At 43.6% G+C, this 15,467-nt stretch overlaps 2 protein-coding genes across 2 annotated transcripts; one reads left to right on the top strand and one right to left on the bottom strand.

The window, feature by feature from the left end:
• Positions 1-9,614, top strand: tmem62 (transmembrane protein 62). The gene is made up of 13 exons (XM_061082247.1): positions 1-684; positions 1,472-1,583; positions 1,683-1,820; positions 2,771-2,816; positions 3,275-3,416; positions 3,914-4,038; positions 4,215-4,337; positions 4,440-4,595; positions 5,067-5,226; positions 5,489-5,693; positions 6,237-6,332; positions 6,526-6,644; positions 7,213-9,614. The coding sequence occupies exons 1-13, from the start codon at positions 490-492 to the stop codon at positions 7,531-7,533; spliced, it is 1,938 nt and encodes a 645-aa protein (XP_060938230.1). The 5' UTR covers positions 1-489; the 3' UTR covers positions 7,534-9,614.
• Positions 9,615-9,868: 254 nt separating this feature from the next.
• On the bottom strand, positions 9,869-15,439 carry ptgr2 (prostaglandin reductase 2). Its single transcript, XM_061082248.1, has 8 exons — positions 15,225-15,439; positions 15,016-15,134; positions 13,255-13,446; positions 12,548-12,718; positions 11,824-12,030; positions 11,114-11,323; positions 10,994-11,033; positions 9,869-10,893 (listed from the first exon to the last, which is right to left on the bottom strand). Exons 1-8 carry the CDS (start codon positions 15,259-15,261, stop codon positions 10,829-10,831), a joined length of 1,041 nt encoding a protein of 346 aa, XP_060938231.1. The 5' UTR covers positions 15,262-15,439; the 3' UTR covers positions 9,869-10,828.
• Positions 15,440-15,467: the final 28 nt, after the last annotated feature.

Genomic DNA, 15,467 nt, shown 5'->3' on the forward strand with positions numbered 1-15,467 from the left:
TAAAACGTGTCAGAGTGAGACCTCTTTCTCTTCTCACACTCTCTCTCTCTCTCTCACCGTGACGTCTCCCTCCTGCAGCCGGTCGGTTCCTGTCAGTGTCAGTGTCAGTGTCGGTGTGTTGCTGGTGTTACTGGTGTTACTGGTAGCTGTGGTCGGTAGCTGTGGTCGGTAGCTGTGGTCGGTAGCTAGCCCCGGAGCTAGCCTCGGAGCTAACCCGCTCCTCCATGCATCCCCTGCGGCCGCGATGGCAGCGCCGGACCCGGTCTGAGTCGTAGCTCCTCTGCCATGAGGCGAACCGCCGCGGCTCTGTGTGTAGTCACCGGCAGCCTGATCTAACCATCCTGTCCCCCTGTCCTCTCCCCTGTCCCCGGTCCTCACCCACCGGTAGCTAGCTTCTTTATTTCTTATCCATCTCTCCCCCTGTCTCCCCCTGTGTGTCCCCGGGGCAGCCGGTGGCAGCTAGCCCGCCTCCCTCGCCCCTCCGGGAGGATGCTGAAGCTGTTCGGGGTCCTGGTGGTCCTCGGACTGGCCCTGGCCTGCTTCACCTCCTGGGTGCTGGACAGCTACGACACGGCCTGGCACCCGAAGAGGAGCGTCCAGCACCCGGGTCCAGGAGTCGGGTCCAAGGGCAGCTCTCCTCCGTTTCCTGGCGGCGAGCTGGACGGGATCTTCTGGTTCTTACAGGTGGGTTGTTGAGTTTGATCCAGAAGCTAGCTCGGTTCGGTTCTAACCTGCCTCATTAAACCTCATCAAACCTCATCAGACCTCAACAGACATCTCCAGCAGCTGTTTATTATCTCATTTCATTCTAAACCTCTGTAGATGATCTGCTATGTTGTCATGTGGAGCTTGACCTCTGACAGATTTGAGTCACTGCTGGATAAACATGAAGTTCAGCCACACAGGAAGTTGTGTTTGATCCACTAGCTAGCCCGGTTCGGTCCTAACCAGTCTCATCGAGCCTCATCAAACCTCATCAAGACTCATCAGACCTCATCAAACCTCATCGAGCCTCATCAAATCTCATCAAACCTCATCGAACCTCATCGAGCCTCATCGATCCTCATCAGACCTCATCAGATCTCATCAAACCTCATCGAGCCTCTTCAAGACTCCTCAAACCTCATCAAACCTCATCAAACCTCATCAAACCTCATCGAGCCTCATCAAACCTCGTCAAGCCTCATCAAACCTCATCGAGCCTCATCAGACCTCATGGAACCTCATCAGACCTCATCCAACATCTCCAGCAGCTGTTTATTATCTCATTTCATTCTACACCTCTGTAGATGATCTGCTGTGTTGTCATGTGGAGCTTGACCTCTGAGAGATTTGAGTCACTGTTGGATAAACATGAAGTTCAGCCAAACAGGAAGTTGTGTTTGGACTTTGCACCTTCGACCTATTTCCCTCTCAATCCCAAGCACAAGCCTTTTTAGTGTTAATCTCACTTTCTCCCCCCATGTTCCAGGTGTCTGACATCCACATCAGCCGGTTCCACGACCCGAGGCGCATTCCGGACTTTGAGAAGTTCTGCACCGACACCGTGGAAGTGATCCAGCCGGATCTGGTGCTGGCAACAGGTGCTGTCCCACCCTCGGCCTGTCCTCCTGTGTATGTGTGTGACCGGGTGTGTGTCCCTGAAGATGTCTCACACACTTTCCCCCCCCTTGTCTCCACAGGGGACCTGACGGACGCTAAGACGGAGAGCAAGGTGGGCTCCCTGCAGCACGAGGTGGAGTGGCAGGCCTACCACAACATCCTGAAGAGGTCCCGGGTGATGGAGCGCACGCGGTGGATAGACATCCGGGGAAATCACGGTGATTAACCGCAGCATCATTACTCTCTAAGTGTTAGAGTATGACTGTCAGATGGAGCCCGGCCGAGTAGAATCAGCCGATATGAGCCTTTCACAGATATTTTGGGATCAGAGTTTAAGTTTCCTTATATTCAAAAACCTTTATTTGACAGAATAAACAATGCAGAATAGATTTGCATGTGAAGCCCCTTTCCCACTGCTAACATCTGGCTCATGTCTGCAATGGGAATGGTCACAATGGGCTTTGCGCTCACTGCAGTAAACATGGGTTTTAATATGCTCCCATTGGCAGTGATGGAAATGGGTGAACAAGCTATTTGGCAAAAGACCGAGAGGAGAGAGAGAGAGAGTTTCAGTTCTAGTTTCGTTTACGACATCGAACACGATGTACCTTCCTCTACTGAAGACAGGAAATCACCCTTATACCCTCGTTAAAAAAAGACACAATTTTCGATACATTTGATTGTTTCATTTAATGCCTCCACCACCCCAAAAAACAATATCAGTTGTGCTCTAATCTTTGAGTTAAGATTTTTCCAGAAGAATCCATAAACTGTGGTTCATTCTAGCATCTTACAGGAAGTCGACCCCCCAACCCCTCTCCTCCTCCTCCTCTCCTCCTCACTGCCTATTTCTCTGTTATTGGATCTCTAAGCTATTAGATGTGAAACAAGATATCTCCTCTCCCATCCATTGGAACTGTTAAAATGCAGACAGCTAGTTACTGGATGTGGAGTGTCTCTTGACAGATATGTTCTGCTGTTAGTTGTTTATGTGTGACCCCTCAGTTCAGTTCCCGGATTCTATATTAAACAGATATTGTTCGATATCCTCCTGTATCACGAGGGAATCTAATGCCTCTGTTAAAGGTGTGTGTCTTCTTTAGATGTCCTGGCCACTGTGGTCTCTGTACGCTCCCTAATCTCACCATCATTTCATTTCTCCTGACAGATGCCTTCAACATCATGTCTCTGGACAGCGTCAACAACTATTACCGGTCAGTATGAGAAGCCAGCAACACCGCAGCGAATGCCTGATGTACGTCCACTTAGAGCTCCCTCCTGCATGTCTTCAGAGTGTGAAGCTCGTCACACTTCAATGGCTGTGAAACACGAAACACTAGGAGCAGACCTAGTTTATCGTCAGTGTTCCTGACGCCCGAAATAGAATCAGAATCTACACGAACAAACGGACTCTCGTCGTCTTTTTTTGACACGAATTGTGTTTTCATGTGCCACGGCTGTTTTTCTGTTAACGCTGATTGATCTTTTAACTCCCTTGTTGTCGTCCTTCATGAGACAAAGTCTGTCCCCTGCGAGAAGCCTAATTTATTTATTTAAAAAAGCATTAAATGGTCTCTGCTCTGTGCTCCTGGTTGGAGCTGCTGGCTCCGGCCCAGGCTGCTGAACAGCACTGTTTGTTGCTCATGTTGGCTTTTCTCCATTTTTCATCTAGGAAATACTCGGCTAATCAGAAAGTCGGCTCTTTCCACTATGTTCACAAAACTCCCTTCGGCAACTACTCCTTCGTGTGCGCGGATGCCACCCTGACTCCGGGACCCAAGAGACCGTACAACTTCTTCGGGATTCTCAACCAGGTATTCCTGTCCAGCAACCTCTCTCTTTACTCAATTTGTGCAAACACTGGTTCTGGAATTTATTAATCATAAGGCGATTTCAATAATTTAACGCCATATTCATCTCAGTAAATGAGGCTGCTGAATAAGTAAATCCAAATTTTAAATATTGAAAAGAATTAGCAAATAGAAGGTTGTACTATCACAATGAACTCACAGTTACAGTACTACAGCATATACAGCATACCCATAGATGAATGAAATAAATGGTAGACAGTGCTATTAATGTACATTTTAAATTAGAATGTCTCTCAGTAGAATGTTAACCTCCGAGAAGAATAACAGTAGTTTGTGTATAATCCTGCTTGCTAACAAAACCCTGATGAAAACATAACTTCCTTGGTGGAAGTAAACGTGTATTCACTGTCTTCTTCAAAGTTATAAACAAAGGATGCACACGCAGTAGGAATTGAATGTAAATGAAACTATTATAGATACATGTCTCTTTTGTATGACAGACTCAGATGGACTTGCTGGACACGTTCAGAGTTGAGAGTCTGGAAAGCAACCAGTCGATCTGGTTTGGCCACTACACCACTTCCACTGTCGTCTCCCCGTCGCCGGGAGTCCGGGACGTAATGAGGTAGGAAAATCCTGGATGTTAAACCGGTCTTTAGAAACTGGGTGGGAGAAATATTTAAAGCTGAACTTCTATCACTGAATCCTAGAAAGGAATTTTAATTAAAAATGTAAGAAGCAGTCATTGGCATATTATCATATCATTTTTAGTTTTTACATTTGGACTCCTTGTGTTTTAAGGTCTGCAGTTGCATATCTCTGCGGCCACCTGCACACGCTGGGCGGCCTGATGCCGGTCCTGCACAGCCGACACCCTCAGGGAACCCTGGAGCTGGAGCTGGGCGACTGGATGGACAACCGCAGGTCTGCAACACGACGTGATCCCAAAATATTCTCAACTCCATGTTCATTACCTCTCTTCCTCTGCGGTGAAGTGAACTCCTCTCCTCCCGCCTGTGTCTCCAGGTACAGGGTCCTGGCCTTCGACCACGACCTGCTGAGTTTCTCTGACTTGAAGTTCGAGCAGTGGCCTGCGGTGCTCATCACCAACCCCAAGGACGCTCAGTACCTGCATCCAGGGGTGGAGCCGCTCGGTCGGATCCGAAGATCCACACACATCAGGTGCCTGTTCACTGTTATCAGAACCATAAACGCCTCCACTGGCGCCGCTGTACATGGTTGTGCAATATCTGATTTCTCTGATGTTATGTACACATGTTTAAACAGATCCTTTGCCTGTGATCACAAACATTGGCAACAGATTCCAGTGTCATGTGTCAGAGTGTTAGGTTAGTTAGTAAGATCTGGCTCTATAAATCTTTTAAAATGCTTGTTAACATGAGGAAACAAAGCATCTGTAAACATTGTGGCCATTTCTAAGGAATTTGTCCTGGTTCTTGAATCAAAATTAAAGAATTTAGCTTCCTTTAAATATCTGTAGTATCTTTTATTATGATGCAAAAAGTCAGTATTAAAGACAATCGTTGTGGATTCCATCACAATAGTTGTTCCACTGTGAATCGAGTGAACACTGTGAAACCGCCTCAGGCTATTTTCCTACATTAAATCATTCATTGTCTTTGTCTTCCTCAGGATCTTGGCCTTCTCGGAGGCTTCCATCACAGCGGTGCATGTGAGCGTGGATGGGGAACCTCTGGGGAAATGTAGCTCTGCTGGAGGACCTCTGTATGTGCTCCTGTGGGATCCATCTCTCTACCTCACTGGACTGCACACCATCCGAGTGAAAGTGGAGGTCAGCACTGCTTTCACTTATCTTCTGCTTAAAGCCACAAGAGTTGGGAACACATTTAATTGGTCTTGATTAGTTTTGGAAGTTTTCTTTGCCCCGAGTTAAATTATGATTCATTAGTAGCTGTGTAAGAACTGCTGTCTGAGCTTTTAGCTGCTTTTCAAACTCTTCTCAGTATCGATACCTTCTGCAGATTTTAATGTCCTCTGACCTGAATTTGCATTTTCTTCTTTTCTCATCACTTTGTGTGCGTGCCGTGAGTCAGGACTCGGCCGGCCGGACGACCGAGCGGGAGCAGCACTTCACTCTGGAGGAAGACCTGACTCCCAGCTTTGGTTTTGTGCAGTCCTTCATCCTCCTCACAGACCACTACATCCTGGCCCGAGCAGCCTTCATATTCATAATGCTGCTGAATGTCGGTGTGCTGCTGGCCTTCAGGTTCCTCAGTGTTCCCTCTGGCAAGAGAAGAGGTAAGATTATATAAATATTAGGGCTGGTCAAGTTAACTCGTTGTAACTCAAGTGATGAGTTAACTCGATTGTTTATCCTCCAATTATTTTCTTTTTTCCTGTTCTGCAGCAGTCAGCAACAGACTTTCACAAAATAAAAGCCTGACTTTCACAATAAAACAATAAATAATCAAACCTGAGTGAATGCGAGATAAAATAATTAATTGAGTTAACTCAGCACGAGTTAACTCCATTGAAACGAGTTAACTTGCCCAGCCCTAATAAATATATCATATGTATATACTTTATTCTATTTTATTTTATTTTATTCTATTTCTTATATATTGTTGTTTTTTTTTTTTACATATATTGTTGTTTTATGTTCAGTGCACCAATGACACACAGTCAATTTCCTATATGTGCAAACATACCTGGCAAATAAAAGAATTCTGATTCTGATTCTGATGATGCCATTTGAATTGTAGGCAAGTAAAGTGCAGTTACACTGACATTACAGTCTGTGCTATAAATCATACATATTTGTTTTTTCTTCTTCATCTTCAGGTTTGACGTCTCAAGCTTGTATGTCTCTGCATCTGGTCAGTAAAATGGACTCTTTCTACTACTCTCTGCTGCTGTTCAACCTGTGTACAGCCATAGGTGGGTCCACTGCTCTTCTTATACCTCAGGCTGAACATGCCTCTACTTCCAATATAATATTGCATCTAAAATCTATAAAAAATGTGTTAATATTTAACTGAAACACCTGCTAGTCCTGTGTTTGTTCTTGTATCACGTGACTCAACCATGTTCATAATGGTCTGTGCTGTTCCCCCCCCCCCCCCGCCCACAGGTCCGTGGTTCGTAGGAGAATTGATAGACGGCCATATTGGCGCCTGCTTCTCCTTTGGGGTTTTCATCGACGGATACTTCCTGGAGGGCAGCCTCAGTTATGTTATTGGAGTGTTTCAAGTAAGAAAAGTACATTTTCAACCCAAACCTCCTCACAGCTGAAGTAGCTAGTTGAAAATCAGCAGCTACCTTGATCAATAAATTATCTCTAGTAAAAATGTTTTGGTCGCAATAGCAATTATGAGATGTGTTGCTTTTATTTGTCTTATCTGAGAGTAAACCCTGTCTTTGGGTTTTGGGTTTAAATAGGACAAAACAAGGTAATTGTATTAAATATTTAAAAATCTAATATTATAGAAAGAATAATCAGCAGAAGATTAGCTCATGACAAATGTTAGAGGCTTCACTAGTTTGCTCTACGTCTCAGTGATGTCTCCATTTGTACAACTATATTTAACTGCAGCCTTTAACATCATGTAGCTTCATCTTATCTCCTAAATTCTGCACAAACCTTTTACATTGACATGTATAACTTTGTTTTGATTATGGCAGATTATCATATTAATCTTCATTTGGCCTACTAGAATCTAGACGTTTTTCTTCTTGCTCTTCGCCATTTGTCAGTGCTTCATTTAATTTTACAGACCGAGAAACTGCACTAATCACATTTAACTGAACTAATTTCCAGGTGCTGTTCTTTAACATGCCGCTCACCTCTTACCTCTGCTGGAGCCTCCACCACCGTTCCCGCGGCAACACCTTCCGATCCCACTTCCTGCGGCCGGGCTGCCGCTGGCGGAGTCTGGTGATCCACCTCTTCATGCTGCTGCTGCTCACCTGGCAGGCCCACTCCTGCTACTTCCTCCTTGAGACCTACGGCCTCATGGCCTTTTTCCTGTCTCCTGTCCGCGTGTGGGCGTTCGGGCTCAGTATGCTATTGGTGTACCGCGCCTGGACAGGCCCCGCCCCTTTCACTCGTGACAATAGCAAGAACGTCTCTTCCTCTTGACAGTAATTGCACTGTACCACCGCCACCACCACTATCTCCATTGAGCCTGACTCACAGATATATTTTCCAGTCTCTATCCACCCTGAAGCCTCAATTTCCCCCCCACACGACAGCCTCTTCCTTTCTTTCTCTCCTTCCATAGCATCCTCCCAGTACACCACTCACTACCCTGTTTCTAGATTGTATTTACTTGATATGCATGTTATTGTAAAGCACCGGTGAGCACATTTCTGTCCATATTCATTCCAATAAAAGTACCCTGGATAAGAATTAAATACCCTATTCGAGGACTAGTCCGATGAATCCTGCAGTTGACAGTGTACGAGCTGTGTCCTGCTGTGGTTAAAGCTGACTCACTAACTGGAGCTTTAGCACTTTTTGGAAGTGTTGCCTTGGCTGAATGCCACCTCACCACTGCCAAAGGATGAATAAGAAAGATTTCACCTTTTTATTCTCTCCCCTGAAAGCCGTTTTCATTCGCTAATGAAAGCTGCATGTGCCAAACCAATCCCTGTGTTTACCTCCCGACAAACAAATCAAGTGGATAATAAAAGGTGTATGCCTCACTTTATATACTTTAAGCTTTCCCTAATGTCCCACGGGCTGATGGGAAGTGGTAGTAACTTCGGTGGAAATGAGGATGTTGCAACCTAGACGACCAGATTCTCAAGTTTATTCTACATTTAATTACAGGAAATGACATAAGGGAAATTATAAATGGGTCGAGTACTGTCGCTGATCTGTCATCGTGTTTTTAAACTTACATGAATTCCACTTGCACACAACTGCCAATGTAAAACTTCGTAATATTCGCTCTGGAATATTCATATCGAACACTTCGATGCCACTTTTCACTCTCGACACAGAGACGCCGGCCTGACTCCCCATGCTCCTTCAAACGTGACTACAGAAAGCAGCTGTTTGTTTCTCAGGAATGTGAGCACTTGAACAATAGGCCGGCCCCGCTAGTATTTCAGGACAATGTTTTTTATACTCCATAGTAGCTCAGTGAACTTAAAAATCAAGATGTGTGGTGGCAAAAAAAAACTTGTATTGTGGGATTTCTTTAGATAATTTTTTTCTCATGTTATAAAACTGCACTGGAAATGGTTATTTTTCACCTCCCTCCTGCCGAGTGTGGGCAGGAAGATGCACGAGCGAATGTTGATCCCTTTTTTGTGAAGGTGCGAGAGCCTTAAACTGGGTTTGTGTCACACTAATTCAGTCCAGTACCCAGTAGTGGCAGGCGCCTCAATTCCACAAGAACTAACTGGTCTAAAAATGTACAGAAAATGGGAGAATACTTTATTTATCAAGTCCTTTCATGGAGGGAATGTTCCAGCGGCGTCAGATTCTCGTATATTTTCCTCATCCATACCCAGTGTCGGTACAGAATCGTTCCTCAGTGCTGTTAGAAGACATGCGCTCTAATATTAAAACACCTGCCAGGCACTGAGAAAAATAGATTTATGTGCAATCGTGCTGGCAGTGGTTTAATAACTTCATTCCTCTGCATCGACAGGTCTTACACGTTTGTACAGGAGCACCACTAAGTGTTTAATTCCAGGATGAAGACTGATGTTTTAAATGTATTGACTTGTTATTGGAGATGTTGTCTCTTAGCAACGCTCAGTATCTCTCTCAAGCTCTGGGACCTGTCAACAAGGAGGCAGTATAGAATGGATCAAGAGGGTAATGATTTATTACTGGGCTGCATTTCACTTCCATCCCCAAATTCTGCATGATTATTTTTTTCTTTTTGCAGAAAATCACTCACTGATTATAGTTTAATATAAATCTGGTGGTGATTGTTTTGTACTGTGCATCCAATTAACAAAAAACAGACATCATGACATGTCTGAGAAGGAATACACTGTAAAAACAATGTACTGGTGTTCACTTATTCCACATCCCCCTCTTATGTTCAACTACTTATGCATACGAATATGAAGACGATGATTCCCCCCCCCCACCGGCCAAATATTATTTCTTCTCGTGACCACTGAACTTTCAGCCAGCCACAACTTTTATTTTGTTAATGGTTTATAGTGCTGTGGAATAAAAATGTTCATTACAGTAAATCATGTGCTTTGTTTACTTTTACACAGGCGCCCCCCACACTGACAAATGCAGTTAAAAAATATCTATGAATCAAAAGAAAATATTTATAATATATTATTTAAAGTAAACATAATATTATTGCAGTTTAAACTCACACTCTGGTTAAAGTACTTTAGCCGGCAAGCTAATGCAAACAAAATTAGCAAATGCTGCTTTGTTTAATTTTGAGAAATGAGACTTGAACCAAATGTACAGAATGTCAAAGAGAACAAAATTAAAGTCCCACGGTTTATTTACAGTTTGTGTGATATGAAAAATCTTAAGTTTGAATCAAATAATATCAAGGACATAACAATGAAGACCAATGGCAATGCTGGATGTGGTGCTAGCCATCTAATACTTGTTATTTGCTTGTCGGCCAAAACACACAGTAATGCTATAGTGGTATTACACTAGTATATGAACAATTCAAAGCATAAACTGCAGCAAGAAGCTTATGTAGTTTTATGTAGCTCGTTAGCTCCAGCTGCGTAGCGCGCTGAAAAGGTCTTGTTCCTTTACACCTCAGACCTCGGGTTGATGGCGTTTCCAGTTGCACAGGAACAATGTTTATATTAGCCAGCTAGCAATTGTAAGTAAAACCAGATCATGATACCCCATTACACAGTAGTTCACACATACCAACCCTGGTACCAACAGACAGTAGTTTGACAGTACTATATGTACGACACATTTAATTACAGTAGTGCTAATAAACAGTCAAAACAGTTATTTCTCCACTAGATATAACCTTATTGCCTTTTGTCACTTGTTCTCCAAATAGGACAACGTCTGATGATGTCTCTTTATGGTTCAGTAACGTTTATTTTGGGTGATGATCTTTTAAAATAATTTCGTATTACTGCAATTTAAAATGTGTAACACGTAGATTAATATTATAAGCAAATATCTAATCTTTGTTTATTTTTTACTGTGGCCCTGACTTCTGAAAATATAATTAAAAAAGTTGTAATACTCAATACTTATCAGGTTTTCAAACACTTTTTTAATTTTACTTTTCACAAGATCATAAAGAGAGAACGTTATGTGATTTTTTTCATTTCTGGTTTGTAATTGCAATCAACTGGCATCTGCAAAGCGATGCAATGTCTTACTTGAGCTCATTACCTTAATGGGTTCATTTCTCGAGGTGTCTGGAGAGAGTAGTAGCTACCGGGAACTGTGGTGATTATCCTCACTCTGATATCTTTATAATTTGTTTGCCAATGTTTCCCCCTTTCATCATAGAGCAAAATGCATCTGCAAGAAAATAGAACAAAATCAACTCTGTAACTGTAAAGTCAACAAAGAAGCAAGAATCATCAAATAGTGGATAAATTCCAGAATTTAACTCACATACCTCCCATGTTTTCAATGCCATCCACCACAGTTTCTAGCACCTGCAGGATGAAAGTACAAAATTATACAAAACCACAATCAGGGAAGAGGAAAACACACATTGACACCATTTCCTCCTTACCTTGATCTGGCCTGATTTAATACACTGGCTGAGTTCACAGAGGGCAGCTTCTGCTTGGCTCATGTACTGAAGCACCATGAATCTCTCTCTGGTGATGCTCTTGCTTTGCAGAGTTTCCCGTGTCTCCTCGCTCAAAGGTGGAGGATACGGCACATCCTTGTTGTACTGAGAGATCTGCCCACACAGGATCACATGGCTGCCGCTGTTCATCTGAGGAAGAGAGAGGCGGAGGTCAACTTGTCGGATTCACTGAGGAAGAAAACACTCACTGGTGTAGATTTTTTTTCTTGGAGAGGCGGTGGACTAGTGGCAGAAACTTGGACTATGGGCAGAAAAGGTCTCTGGTTCGACTCCACGGAGAAACAACAAAAAGACGAACCTGGATTGATCTGTCCAAAAATCCAAGAGGATTCTCCCTACCCTGTCTAGTGCCCCTGAGCAAGGCACCTTACTCCCCTAACATCTGCTCCCTGGGCGCCGTACATGGCTGCCCACTGCTCTGTGTGTCCTGCACCAGATGGGTTAAAAGCAGAGGTTTAATTTCCCCTTGCATGAGTGTGCCTGTGCATGTGTGTGGGATAAATAAATGTATCTTAATTAGGAATAAGTGCTGCAGAATCCACAAGCCACCACATTTCATTTTTGTAAATGTAGGGAAACTCCATCGGGGATCAAAATAAATAACGCAAGAAAAACATGATGAACAGTACCTGTGAAATGACAGTATCGCTGATGGGACCTCCCACATTGTCAAAGTAAACATCTACTCCATCAGGACAGCACTCCTTCAGTCGGGCCGGTACATCATCCTCTCGATAGTTTATGGCAGCGGAGAAGCCCAGATCCAGTAAAGCACTGCACTTCTCTTCAGATCCACAGATCCCCACAACCCTCACACAGCCGTCCAGCCGGCCAATCTGCAGGAGGCAGTGACAAAAGCAGCCTCATGTGATTTCTTCTGGAATCCAAGCTGTGTTTATGTTATCAAATGATACCAAAATCCAGGGTTTGCTGTATTCAGGGTTCATACACATTTTGACCAATGGATTTCCATGACTTTTCAATAACTTTAAACCAAATTTCCATGACCGAACATTTTGTGAAAAATCTCGGTGTATACGCGAAAAAGTGACAAAATGTAGTATTCAAACTAACAATGAGAATTCCAAGGCATACAGTATACCTTAAATTACACAAACCCAAGTATGCCTGCTTATATTTTTAGCATATTTCTTTAAAAGCATATGAATTATTTAAAACATTTAAAGCGTAAATGAACGACATGAAAATATGAATATAACACATTGCCATGACTTCTCCAAAACTTTTGGGAGATTATTTTTTTCCATGACTTTTCCAGGCCTGGAAAAACACATTTTAAAATGTCATGACTTTTCCAGGTTTGCCATGACCGTACGAACCCTGTGTATTTACCTGTCCAGCTATGGAGCCACAGGCCCCAGCAGCCCCACTGACCACCATGGTCTGATTGGCCCCTTTGGTGACGTGACCCTTCTCCCTCACACCCAGCAGGGCAGTGAGGCCTGTGAGGCCGACCGCACCCAACAAGTAGGATAAGTGCCCGTCAGCCAACTGGGGATCAACCTGCAGTAGAGAGAAGATTGTATTGACTAATGTAACACAGCGTCCATGTCATATGCAGCGTGCTTTAAAAGGTCCTGTGTGTAATATTGAGGTAAAAGGGATCTAATGGCAGAAATGTAATATAAAATATGCCTAATAATGTTTTCACTTATCATCTACATTGTGCAAATTGTTGTTTTCTTTACCCTAGAATGGCCCCTTTTATATTTAAATACTTAATAATTATATCGGGAGAGAGTCCTCTCTATGGAGGCCGCCATGTTTTTTTAGTACAGTCGTCCAAACTTGACAAACTTAATATCTTTGGAGTTTTAGGACAACTGAGGGTTACCACAGGTTCTCCCTGAGGTTTGTATGGGAGGGTGAGGTCAGGGGTATTCAGCTGCAAAATACAACCTCACCACTAGATGTCACTAAATTCTACACGCTGAACCTTTAAACCTTACATAACAGATTCATATTTAACCCCACATAAGAACCCAGTCTACCTGTCACTGTGGAAAATAAGCCACTGCTGTAACAGGTATGTGCCGCACCTTCTGTAAGACGCTTCCTTTCATCACTGCGTGGGTCTGCCACAGCCAGTTGAACGAGGTGACCACATCTCCCACAGAGTAAGAGCTGCAGCGGCTGGACTCCACCACGCCGATGCCCACGCCATCCGCACAGGCAGACAGCTGCCATGGAGTCAGGTATTCAGCCCCGGTGTCCTCGTTCATCCTGCAGCGCTGTGAGGGAGAAGACAGGAAGATAGAGAGTCCTGGAGATGGGGAATGTTGTTTTTTATGCTTGAGCCTTTGACACTGTTGGAGGGATAGTTCACCCAAAAAAGACAATTCACTCATTATCTACCTACAAGTATGCCAATGTAGCGGAGGGTGAAACCATGATTTTAGCCTTAATGTCCTCTGTGATCCTTGTCTAGAGCCACCAGACTTTCTTTTTTTTTTTACTACTGTATAACCCCGCCTATACTGTATTCATATTTATATATATTTATATTTTTATCCTGCTCATAGTGTATTCATCGTCCTTATATCTTACAATTCCTGTTAATACTGCAATATTCCATATATATATATTTCTACTGTACAGATCTTATTTATTTACATTTACACTTTAATATGCACAATACTCTGCACTTTTACTGCCTTTTTTTTGCACTTCTGGTTAGATGCTAAACTGCATTTCGTTGTATATGTACTTGTACTGTGCAATGACAATAAAGTTGAATCTAATCTAATCTAAAAAAAGCTCTCGCCCATTGGTGCATGGAAGCATCGCCAGTTCTTACTAGTTCTACTTCCGGTAGTCGATATTTAGACTGATACATGGTGTAAAACACGGTGTTTCGAGTCGAATTTGAATGCCGGGGCTTCCAGACACTTGGAGGACACTTCACAGGAGCAGTATGGAGGCATGTTAGGTATTTTCTTTTTGTTGTTTTTTACTTTGAAGAAGTTGCCAGTTACTTCAATTGTATCTGATTTGGCTGCAACACTGTTTACCCCTGGAACTCCAAAAGTGGCTTGTGGACTCAAACCCTTCATCCACCACCTCCATCGGCTTGGTGGGGATTGGGGAGCGTGTCTATGCTTACACAGCCCTATGATCCCACAGCCCTAACCCTAACCCTAACCCTAACCCTAACCCTAGCCCTAACCCTAACCCTAACCCTCAACACCGCTAACCCTAACCCTAACCCTAAACCTAAACCTAACCCTAAACCTAACCCTCTCTTGAGCTCAACACCGCTAACCCTAACCCTAAACCTCTCTTGAGCTCAACACCGCTAACCCTAACCCTAACCCTAAACCTCTCTTGAGCTCAACACCGCTAACCCTAACCCTAACCCTAAACCTCTCTTGAGCTCAACACTGCTAACCCTAACCCTCTCTTTAGCTCAACACCGCTAACCCTAACCCTAATTTTCAGAAAAATCTAGAAATGTGGGAACATAGGGCTGTGGGAACATCAGGACAAATTTTTCAAAATAAATCTGGGAACATAGGTCTGTGGGAACATAGGGCTGAGGGAACATAGGGCCTAATTTTCAAAATTGTCAGTGAAAAAAAAATCCTTAGAAATGTGGGAACATAGGGCTGAACCCGGGAAGGGATAATGAGTGAATTTGAATTTTTGGGGTGAACTATCAACTTTCTTTAACCTTGTTATCATGACTCAGGAGGGCTGGTTGACTACATGCTGTGGATTGAGTTGTCTAACTTCAGATGTCATGATAGTTCAGACTCTAAACCCACTGATATGAGGTGAATCCCTCCTGACTGCATGTTTACCATGTAGGGGTCGACTGAAAGGTAAAGCGTCCGGACCAGGACCTCCCCCTCCTGCAGGTCAGGCGCCAAACTGGACTCCTCCAGCCGGAAGTTCTCAGGACCTGGCACCCCATTCTTACCTTCACGTAAATAAGAAGCAATCACACACACGCAGACAACAAACATCTCGAAACTCTGTTAAGAAATGAGAAGTTGACAAAGCTTCCCACCTGGACGTGAGTTGAGAACGACTCTCTGCACCTGCATCCTGGATAAAAGTCGTTTTTAACTCAAAAGCAACAAAAGATAAAAGTGTGACGTGCAAAATGTTGACAAGTGCAGCAGGAGTGTTACTATACGGTTAGCAACAGGCTAAGCTAAGCTAACAGGCTGTACGTCAGGAGTGTGTTGACATTAGCTAACCTGTGTTAACTTGTCTGCCTCCTGTTCCTGCACGGTGCAAGATGCTTCCC

The sequence above is a fragment of the Limanda limanda genome, chromosome 12 (genome assembly GCF_963576545.1).
Source record: "Limanda limanda chromosome 12, fLimLim1.1, whole genome shotgun sequence".
Lineage (NCBI taxonomy): Eukaryota > Metazoa > Chordata > Actinopteri > Pleuronectiformes > Pleuronectidae > Limanda > Limanda limanda.

Coding starts and splice junctions, on each gene's coding strand:
- tmem62 (XM_061082247.1), top strand. CDS start 490: ATGCTGAAGCTGTTCGGGGTCCTGGTGGTCCTCGGACTGGCCCTGGCC. Junction 1,584..1,682: donor GGATCTGGTGCTGGCAACAG/GTGCTGTCCCAC, acceptor TTGTCTCCACAG/GGGACCTGACGGACGCTAAG. Junction 2,817..3,274: donor AGCGTCAACAACTATTACCG/GTCAGTATGAGA, acceptor TTTTTCATCTAG/GAAATACTCGGCTAATCAGA.
- ptgr2 (XM_061082248.1), bottom strand. CDS start 15,261: ATGCAGGTGCAGAGAGTCGTTCTCAACTCACGTCCAG. Junction 12,719..13,254: donor AAGGAAGCGTCTTACAGAAG/GTGCGGCACATA, acceptor TCTCTACTGCAG/GTTGATCCCCAGTTGGCTGA. Junction 12,031..12,547: donor GTGGCTCCATAGCTGGACAG/GTAAATACACAG, acceptor TGCCTCCTGCAG/ATTGGCCGGCTGGACGGCTG.